This window comes from Salmo salar, chromosome 14, assembly GCF_965601325.2.
Source record: "Salmo salar chromosome 14, fSalSal1, whole genome shotgun sequence".
NCBI lineage: Eukaryota > Metazoa > Chordata > Actinopteri > Salmoniformes > Salmonidae > Salmo > Salmo salar.
The window spans coordinates 19,919,827-19,930,749 of record NC_138304.1 but is presented as its reverse complement, the minus strand read 5'-3'; the positions used below and the strand labels follow the sequence as shown (position 1 = coordinate 19,930,749).

The following is a 10,923-nucleotide window of genomic DNA, read 5'->3' as shown; positions in this document are numbered from 1 at the left end:
GTGTATGTGCAATGCTGTTATGAAATAGTCACAGCATAATAAAGTAATACATTGGTGACTGGTGACTTACAGGGAGTAGCGTAGCCTTCACTAAAAGGAGCATCTTCATCCATCAACATGGTTGGACCATATAGCCTATACAGTTGATGACTGGAGGGCTGATCGTGGATCAGATTCTGTGAAAGCAAAAGCTCGAGGGCACCACAAGACTCAAGACACAACGCCTTGAACCCGTGAGGTCACTACAGAAAACAGTCGGCCAATCAAAATGCACCCTCAGCGCCCCCGGGATTCGCCTTCTAAGCCAATCAGAGGCCTGGAAGGACTGAGGAGAAAGGAGAGCAACAACTTATAAAATGTTTCACTTCCACCCATCTTCTCAATTCAGATAAAGTGTCAACAACAACTCCAACTAAGCGGCCTTCAATTTCAACAGAGGCAAACATTGCTTTGTCAATATTTTCACACTCCACGTTGGATATCGACAAATGCACCATTCTCCAAGGATTTAACTTGTGTTTTTTCTTGCATGTTGTTATTTTGACGAAGCAACCCGTGGAGGCTGTCCTGTTGCTCCATCGAAGCCAACGTGTAGGCCTTTAAGCTATACGTTTTTGTGGATTCCAGAATATTTCAGAAGTTTACGGGTTGGTGTTGATTTGGTCGAGAGCAAGGCATCGTTGGCGGAGTTTTAGGAGACATGACAGCACTAGCGGGGGGCATACCGAGGATGATGCGCCCGAACCCACACCAAAACTACCCGCGGGGAGGCTACTCTCTGGAAGGTAGGCTATTGCAAATGGAACCAAGTGCATGTTTCTTGCGTATTGGAATATTTTGTTTGTTTGTTAATGATTCAATCAGAAAGCAAGTGTTGATATTGTGTCAACTTTGAACAGCGGCAAAATTGTTGTTCATATATAAATCATTTTCTTAGTGTGGCCTTTTAACAGACAATTAACAGTAGGCCTACACATGAACTAACATTTTGACAAGTGAATCAAAGTTGAAGTATTCCCTAAATGTGTAGGCTGCCTATTGGAAACTGTAAGTAGCCTACACTAGCCTACTAAGCCATAAACAGTTTGTAGCAATCCCTGGTTCAATTGAATTGAAATAGTAGTAGTTGATATCAAAACATCAACAATGCTCTTGTTATACATTTTATATTGATTTACATTGTGCACCATCAATTAAGTGTAACCTATGTAATAACAAGAACAATTATACATTTTGCAAAAGACCGAGATCAAATGTTATGTTATTAATATATTTTCTTGCAACAGGTCTCTCTTGAAAATATAGCCCCTTTCACTGAGATAGGATAAATCAACGTTAAATAAATAAACATAGGCCTGATTGTTTAGGCTTTTTTTTTTGCTGCTGTGGTTTACTTTTGTTGTTGAAGTTATTGTTATTGAATGAAATGCGTTCCCTCCGTCCAGTCTCTACCCCGTTAGGCCAGGGCCGGGTGAACCAGCTCGGTGGGATGTTTATCAACGGCAGACCCCTGCCCAACCACATCCGCCACAAGATCGTGGAGATGGCCCACCACGGCATCCGGCCCTGTGTCATCTCCCGCCAGCTCCGAGTCTCCCATGGATGCGTGTCTAAAATCTTGTGCCGGTACCAGGAGACAGGCTCCATCAGGCCCGGGTCCATCGGAGGCAGCAAACCCAAGGTGAGGGCCCTAGAACCGGACTGTATAGCAGCAATGTCTCTGTCAAGCCCAACTTAATGGGCTGCACCTCAACATGCCGCTAACAGGATACATGTAATTGGGGATGATATAAAATAATTAACAGTTTTGTATGGTATAATTTATTGTCATATGCTATTCATTATTCCGAATACATATTTAATTTATAAGACCTTATTTTATGCGCACTTTTAGCACCATATTAATACAGACTGTCAAAACATGGGTTTTGAAAACGATCAAGTAAAAGATAAAACTCAACAGAACTGTATAGCCTATTAGGCACGGTGTAGCCTAATTTATTTTAAAAATTTAAAAAATTCAATGTGCAATAGCAATCATAGGCCTAATGACATTTTTTTCTGCATCCTTGCCACTTGAAGCAGACAACAACCCCAGATGTGGACAAGAAGATCGAGGAATACAAGAGAGACAACCCCGGCATGTTCAGCTGGGAAATCAGGGATAAATTACTCAAAGACGGGATCTGCGACAGAAACAACATCCCCTCAGGTATTTACATTTTTTTAACAAATAATTTATAACTTAACGATCTACAACCCCAAATTATATTGTAATTATCTTATCCAGAGCATAATGACCAACATGTAAATGTACGCTACTTAACTAAAATCGTATAAGCCTACAATAGTATTATACGTTTGCATACGCCTAGTAAAAAGTGCAGGAGAGGATAGCCTATAGGTCTACTGAACGCAACAACCGTAAACATTCTGAAAGTTTGAAAAAGTTTGCCAGATATAAACAGAATATTGTGAAACATTATTGCGAGGTGAAAACCAATCAACAGGTGCTATGACAATATGGATGTTGGCACTTTCATCAATTCAAGCTTGATTTTTTACCAACAATTTATCATTTATCACTTATGTATTTACTTTCAAAGTGAGTTCAATCAGCCGTATCATGCGTTGTAAATTCGGGGGAGTTGGAGGAGAAGATGAGGAGGACGATGATGAAATCCAGAAGAGGGAATTGGAAGAGAACGAAAGACGAGCGAAACACAGCATCGACGGCATCCTCGGGGATAGATGTGAGTAATGGTTTTAATCAAAAGCAGTGCAAAGCTTTGGCGATGTGGAGTAGGCCCAGGACTGTAGGCCACGGTTTCCTTGTTGGACAAGGTCTGCGATTTTGGTTTAGAGAATTCATTTTATTTCAGAAGTATGGAATGCTTCTTTTCCTCTCAATTTTCTATATTTGGTTGTGATAAAATATGTGTTGAGATGTTGTTTAGAAGTTGTTAAAAGTCGGTTAATTCGTTGGCCTCTTGAGACAGTAAAAATTGGGAGAAATGGGGAATATGAAAAATGTGTTGTTGTCTCTTGAAGATGCTGAATTAGCAGATAACCTGCATATTACACTAAATTCAGATGGGTACGGACTACATAATGTGCAGAGAAAAAAAAGCAGAAGTGAATTAAAATACCCATATAATTTGATAAATGGATATATAATCATGGACCATTACTATTTAATTAAATACCTAAATCGTTTACTACATTATTTTTCTGTACGCGTCACTCTGCGTTTAACATTTTGTGTCGTTGGTTTGTCAAGCGGAATGATTGCTGTGCAGATAAGAGATAGATATTGAATTTAAAAAACGAATATTTAAGCATTTGAAAATAACAACTCTTTTGGTGGTTTTCTGCAATATTGGCCTAGCCTAACTTTATGAATATGGAATTTTGAGTTGCATGCCTGAGTTTAAACTAAACCGAAACTTTTGCAAAAGGCAAACGTTTCCATATGAAGTTGATCAAACATTTGCCCAACTGTTCCGTCCCCCATAAAAAACACGGTTCCTCCGCACACAATCGGACACTTGAGGATGAACTTGCCGGACAAAGGCGCGAGAGTCTATTGAGACTCACACTTCGGTTTCAGGCGCACAAAGGCCTGCTATAGCAAGCGGCTCAGTGGTGTACAAAAAGACGCCAAAGCTTTTCAAAATGTGTAGAGAAAGGGAGAAAAAATGCGCTGACAAAAGGCTGGGAGAAGACATTATGGACCCGCAATGAGCGATGAATAATTCAGATAACACCAATGGGCAACTCCGGCCGGTTTTATAGACTGCGCGCCGAGAGAAAATGGCCGTTTTCAACGACAAAATGTTCATTTGGAGACTTTTTCAGCGTCAAGAGATGGGTTTGCTATTCAGACTCAGAGAGGAGGCAGCATCCTATCTCTCCCTATGACCTGGATTTTTCCCAAACACCTGTTGCTTGGTGACCTGTTGGTTTTTCAGGAATGTAGGCTATACTTTCAGAAGCTGACTTTTTTAAACATACAATTTTAGAAATGTGAGCAAAGCCTATTCCAAGTTCATAACAAGGTTTGGGAAGGGACACGTTGCCTGTTTTACATGTTTGTTATTTATTTTTTTCGGGGGGAGATTCAATTCTTTTCACTTATAGCAAATACATATCTGAAGAACTCAACATTTTTTTTATTTTTACACATTTTCCAAGCATCCTCAAATGATTAGGCCTTTCTTATCGCTCTTTTACTCATGTGTTTAGACTCGTTGCGCAGGAGGCATGGTCTGCTTACTACTCCTTACTACTCCTTACATCAGTCATCGCAGTGTAAACCCTTTCTAGTAGATTAAACTCAAACCTTTTATTTCTTCCCACTTTCATCTAGGGACAAAGCCCGCCCAGTCCTCTTCGCCCGGGGCGCGCGCATTCATGCCATATGTATAGCCGCTTTCCTGCCCTTTTCCAGGCGAGGCATCGCGAATACAGATCAGGATAGGCAATTTACTTTGTTAACCTTTTGAAATGTATTCTCCCAGTTTGGTTAAGATTTTTCCTGCGGGGTTGGAACAAATTTGTAGGCTTGTATCTTTGTCCACCTCAATCTATAGCCCATTTATGGAAATGCAATAGTGCTCTTTTGATTATGATTGTGTTTCGATACCTGATATTATTCCACTCCATTTTCTCTGTTATCTATTCGTGCTGATGATGCCTTGTTTAGATAGATTATACAGGCTTGCAGATATTGGGAGATAGGCTTATGATTAGGATATAGATATTGTAAGTTAGGAACAGCCAGGCATGATAAAACGTTGCAACAAGTGTGCACAACAAGTGACGTTAAATTGTTATTACGACCTATAGATGTATCACAGTATGATTTACAGCCTATTTATTTTAAAATATGCCAAACGTTTGAATGGACTTAACGTTGTTGTTTCTATGTGTTATTTAGATTCAAGAAATATAGCTGAGTGTTTTGGGAAGAATTCTTCTATGTATTTTCCCTTTAATTCAGTACCTCGACTCCTTGTTACATTGCCAGACTAATCATCTTCATGATTCATGACAACATTAACTCATTAGCTCAGAGCAAACTCCAGTGTTGACAATGGCATATCTGAGATGTTGTTTACTCAAATTATATTCCAATTCAAACACAGTCCAATGGTTACTTTCCCTTTTCCCTCAGTCTGCAATGGCCATATGTAATTATCTTATCCTCTTGTGTGTGTCTGTGGAAGTAGTTGATCTTGTTGTTTTCTTTTTCCTTTAAAGCTCTTCATTAGAATGTGAAAAGGCTGTCTTGGGTATGGAGAGGGTGTCTTCTGGCCAAATATTGATTAAGTAGGTGTTTGTAGAGGCTATTGTTGCAGGAGAGAGAGGACTGTTCCTCTCTGCCTCTTTCTCCACGGCCTCCATTGTTGGCTACCCTTAAGTGCAGAGATCAAAGCTGCTCTATTTTGATTTATTTGTCTGGGAAAAGTCCACCGTTGAGTTCAGTGGGATAAAGTAGCTATACTGGGACCAGGTAGCTACTACTAGATCTGCATGACATTACAGGGCACCTAGAGCATTCTGGGAAAAGGATGCCCCCAAGCAAATGGTAAATGTCGCGCTTTTAATCAGGAAATGAATCTAACGTTAAACGATTGCACTTCCTGTTTAAGAGGAATAGTTGAGTTCAGGGGAAGCAAAATGTTAAATGAATAAATTCGATTATTTATATATAATTAAGAATATTATGGTGATTGACCAATTATTTAACAGTAGTTAAAAAATAAATAACAGAAATTGGGGACATAGTAAATACTTTCTATTAGTATGAACACATTCATTTGGTTCAAAAATTGTCTGCAGAAAGTGCTCAACCTTGTCAATCTTGCATGAGCAAATTCCATAAAGGATACCGGCATGGAAGTGGCCTCCTAAACTGAATGAATGGTTTCATGTTAATTAATCAATAAATACTGGCACATTAACTGCCTCCTAATGAATGACACCACCTTCCTCTGTATATGACTATAACACCAACGGACACCCCTTTAGCCTCATTTAGCTAATTAAAATAACCAAAGTCATGAAAGAGGAGTAGCCTACTCTTGCAGATTCCATTTATGACAATGGGGGGGGGGGGGGGGGGGGGGGGGTTGAGGGAGGGACGAGGGAGGGAGGGGGAGAAAAAAGAAAAGCTCAGAAATACAAACAGTCAAAGGGATAACTTATCTTGAAAGGGAATCCCGCGGTGCCAAATTGAATAAGCCCAGTTCTTTCAAATCTGCCATGGTGAACGCAGTCAACATGTAATAATTGGTTTCATTGAGGCACATTCACAAAATCTGCTCCCATTCTCCTGGCTCCATTGTCCTGAGGCAGGCAAATAGCCAGGGGGACAGGAGGAATCAAGTGCTGACAAAACATGAAAGATTTAGCTGCTTTTGTCAAAGAAACTGAGTAGGACTTTGTTTGTGTAAATAAAGTGGGAAAACTGGCTCCCCACTACTTTGGCATGGACTGAGAGAGTTTGGAGAGAGAGGAGAGAGAGGGGAGAGAGAAAGAGTAGAGGGAAAGAGAGAGAACAGAGAAACAGAAAAAAGTGAGAGCCATTTTTAAACGTGGCAGGCATAGACCGTAATATGCAAACTCTGCAATCATTCGGTTGAAGCTAAATCTATAGGGAATCATATCAATGACCACTAAGATTAGTGTATATACACAAACCCTATAAACCAATTAGAATGTTTCATAATGTCTTTTCTCCCAGGGCATTCAGAAATGTCAATAAACGCATGTCTCTCACTCTGTCAGTAATAGCCGACCATGTCAGGAACACACCAATACCCCCCTCAGACACAACAGCGGAAACCTTTCGGGAAGAGAGACATTGATTTTCTATAACGTTGTATATTTGTCAGCGGTCCGTGCGTTTTTACGCTATCTTAGTGAAGCAGAGGGATTGAGAGATGGAGAGAGAGAGACTATCTCCAGTCATAACAAACAACAGTGCCTCATAGCGACCAGTGGAATGTTTTCTACCGACTACTTTCCATCTCTGCCTCCAGGCAGAGCAGTAGAGAAATCCAGGCACTGGGATAGAGAAGAGAAATAGCTGGTTCTTGACTCTGTGTGCGATCACTGGCTGTCTCCCTGCCTGGGTTATTACTACTTATATAAACCCAACTTAACTTGGCCAGTGGAACTGTATTGTTACAGTATGCCACACCAGAACTCCAAATTCACAATACCTGGAATATAGCAACTCTTTCCAGGAGATTAATGTTGGATGGAGTAATCAGAATTCATTCAGGGCTGAGAGTTTTTATTAACACCAATAGATTAATAAATTATGTATCCCAGATCATTTGGTGTTTGGTGTCATCACAAGTAGTCAAACATAGAGGCAGTTTAGTGTCATACACATTTTTAATGAACTTATGTGTTTGGTCTTGACTTTTTCCACTTGAATGTTTCCTGGTGTTTTTTGGATCAAGTTAAAATGAAAGTTCACTTTTTCGAAGTTGTAGCTTATTTTTTACTTCTGTAGTGTGTTGTCGTTTGCTACGAACCATTTTATAAAATCGTAAGCTCAGCTATTAAGTAAGCGACGTCCTGATTCTCCTGTCTAGCATACTTAGAGAATTTACACTTTAGGGGTTTGGGGTCACTTAGAAATGTCCTTGTTTTTTAAAGAAAAGCAATTTTTTTGTCCATTATAATAACATCAAATTGATCAGAAATACAGTTTAGACATTGTTAATGTTGTAAATAACAATTGTAGCTGGAAACGGCTGATTTGTAATGGAATATCTACATTGATGTACAGAGGCCCATTATCAGCAACCATCACTCCTGTGTTCCAATGACATGTTGTGTTAGCTAATCCAAGTTTATCATTTTAAAAGGCTAATTGATCATTAGAAAACCCTTTTGCAATTATGTTAGCACAGCTGAAAACTGTTGTTCTGATTAAAGAAGCAATAAAACTGGCCTTCTTTAGACTTGTTGAGTATCTGGAGCATCAGCATTTGTGGGTTCGATTACAGGCTCAAAATGGCCAGAAACAAATAACTTTCTTCTGAAACTCGTCAGTCTATTCTTGTTCTGAGAAATGAAGGCTATTCCTTGCAAGAAATTGTCAAGAAACTGAAGTACAACGCTGTGTACTACTTCTTTCACAGAACAGTGCAAACTGGCTCTAACCAGAATAGAAAGAGGAGTGGGAGGCCCCAGTGCACAACTGAGCAAGAGGAAAAGTACATTAGAGTGTCTAGTTTGAGAAACAGACGGCTCACAAGTCCTCAACTGGCAGCTTCATTAAGTTGTACCCGTAAAACACCAGTCTCAACATCAACAGTGAAGAGGCGACTCCGGGATGCTGGCCTTCTAGGCAGAGATGCAAAGAAAAAGTAATATCTCAGACTAGCCAATAAAAATAAAAGATCAAGATGGGCAAAAGAACACAGACACTGGACAGAGGAACTCTGCCTACAAGGCTAGCATCCCGGAGACACCTCTTCACTGTTGACGTTGAGACTGGTGTTTTGCGGGTACTATTTCATGAAGCTGCCAGTTGAGGACTTGTGAGGCATCTGTTTCTCAAACTAGACACTCTAATGTACTTGTCCTCTTGCTTAGTTGTGCACCGGGGCATCCCACTCCTCTTTCTATTCTGGTTAGAGCCAGTTTGTGCTGTTCTGTGAAGGGAGTAGTACACAGCAATGTACGAGATCTTCAGTTTCTTGGCAATTTCTTGCAAGGAATAACCTTCATTTCTCAGAACAAGAATAGAATGACGAGTTTCAAAAGAAAGTTATTTGTTTCTGGCCATTTTGAGCCTGTAATCGAACCCACAAATGCTGATGCTCCAGATACTCAACAAATCTAAAGAAGGCCAGTTTTATTGCTTCTTTAATCAGAACAACAGTTTTCAGCTGTGCTAACATAATTGCAAAATAGTTTTCTGATGATCAATTAGCCTTTTAAAATGATAAACTTGGATTAGCTAACACAACGTGTCATTGGAACACAGGAGTGATGGTTGCTGATAATGGTCCTCTGTACGCCAATGAAGATATTCTATTACAAATCAGCCATTTCCAGCTACAATAGTCATTTACAACATGAACAATGTCTACACTGTATTTCTGATCAATTTGATGTTATTTTAATGGACAAAAAAATAGCTTTTCTTTCAAAAACAAGGACATTTCTAAGCGACCCCAAACTTTTGAATGGTAGTGTATATATACAAAAGTATATGGACACCCCTTAAAATTAGTGGATTCAGTAATTTCAGCCACATCCGTTGCTGACAGGTGTATAAAATTAGCACACAGCCATGCAATTTCCATAGAGAAACATTGGCAATAGAATGGCTTTACTGAAATGCTCAGTGACTTTCAACGTGGCACTGTCATAGGATGCCACCTTTCCAACAAGTCAGTTTGTCAAATTTCTGCCCTGCTGCAGCTGCCCCGGTCAACTGTAAGTGCTGTTAAGTGGAAACGTCTTGGAGCAACAATGTTTCAGCCGCGAAGTGGTAGGCCACACAAGCTCACAAAACAGGACCGCTGAGTGCTGAAGCTCATAGCACGTAAAAATCGTCTGTCCTCGGTTGCAACACTCACTACTGAGTTCCAAACTGCCTCTGGAAGCAACGTGAGCACAATTACTGTTCGTCGGGAGCTTCATGAAATGGAGTTCCATGGCAGAGCAGCCGCACCATGCCAAGCGTCTGCTGGAGTGTTGTAAAGTTTGCCGCCATTTGATTCTGGAGCAGTGGAAACGCATTCTTTGGAGTGATGAATCATGCTTCACCAACTGGCAGTCCGACATACAAATCTGGATTTGGCGGATGCTAGGAGAATGCTACCTGCCCCAATGCACAGTGCCAACTGTAAAGTTTGGTGGAGGAGGAATAATGGTCTGGGGCTGTTCTTCATGGTTCGGGCTAAGCCTCTTAGTTCCAGTGAAGGGAAATCTTAATGCTACAGCATACAATGACATTCTAGACGATTCTGTGCTTCCAACTTTGTGGCAAAAGTTTGGGCTAGGCCCTTTCCTGTGTTCAGCATGACAATGCCCCTGTGCACAAAGTGAGGTCCATACAGAAATGCTTTGTCGAGATCAGTGTGGAACAACTTAACTGGCCTGCACAGAACCCTGACCTCAACCCCACCGAACATCTTTGGGATGAATTGGAACACCGACACCGAGTCAGGCCTTATCGCCCAACATCAGTGCCCGACCTCACTAATGCTCTTATGGCTGAATGGAATCAAGTCCCCATAGCAATGTTCCAACATCTAGTGGAAAGCCTTCCCAGAAGAGTGGAGGCTGTTATAGCAGCAAAGGAGGGACCAACTCCATATTAATGCCCATGATTTTGGAATGAGATGTTCGACGAGCAGGTGTCCACATACTTTTGCTCATGTAGTGTATGTTAGCGGCGCATTCAAAAGCATCCCCCTCCCTATTCACTCCCTTATTTATCTCCTCTCACCCTGGCTATACACACCACATTTACTTCAGCCTATGTCAAAGCATCACTCTCAAGACTCTCTCTCAAGAAAATCCACACTGGTTTATCTGCAAGTGAATACAGGCTCTATGCTTCATTAAATCCTCTTTCTGTGCTGGCACCCGCATTGTGAGGACTGTGATATTAATTCAAAGGACAATTAATGAATGCAGGCCAACTTTGAAGTGAGGGAGCGGGGTCCTGCCCTGGGCCTGCCTCTCGTCGCTGATGGACTCCCGTCACATTCTCCCCACTGTCCAGAGAGACAGTTTGAAGTGGCTGAAAGAGAAAGAGAGAAGAAGAGAGATGAGAAGAGTGGCCAATAGAAGGTCAAGGAGAACGCTCTATTTCCTTGGAAGTATTAGCTAAGCAAAACTCTGTGATGGTGGAGGATAAAGGAGTTTGGAGAGAATGAGGTC

At 40.9% G+C, this 10,923-nt stretch overlaps 1 protein-coding gene across 4 annotated transcripts in view; it reads left to right on the top strand.

Moving 5' to 3' along the window:
- The first annotated feature begins 360 nt into the window (after nucleotides 1–360).
- Nucleotides 361–10,923, top strand: part of LOC106568846 (paired box protein Pax-3) — a 35,541-nt gene continuing 24,978 nt past the window's right edge. For 2 of the 4 annotated variants that reach the window (XM_045694012.2, XM_014139573.3), the window contains exons 1-4: nucleotides 361–785; nucleotides 1,446–1,681; nucleotides 2,086–2,212; nucleotides 2,607–2,753. In XM_045694012.2, coding sequence (XP_045549968.1) covers nucleotides 701–785; nucleotides 1,446–1,681; nucleotides 2,086–2,212; nucleotides 2,607–2,753 — 595 coding nt within the window. In that variant the 5' untranslated portion in view covers nucleotides 361–700. Of the gene's footprint in view, nucleotides 786–1,445; nucleotides 1,682–2,082; nucleotides 2,213–2,606; nucleotides 2,754–10,923 lie in introns of all 4 variants that reach the window. The other 2 variants (XM_014139572.3, XM_014139571.3) reach the window with 1 other exon arrangement.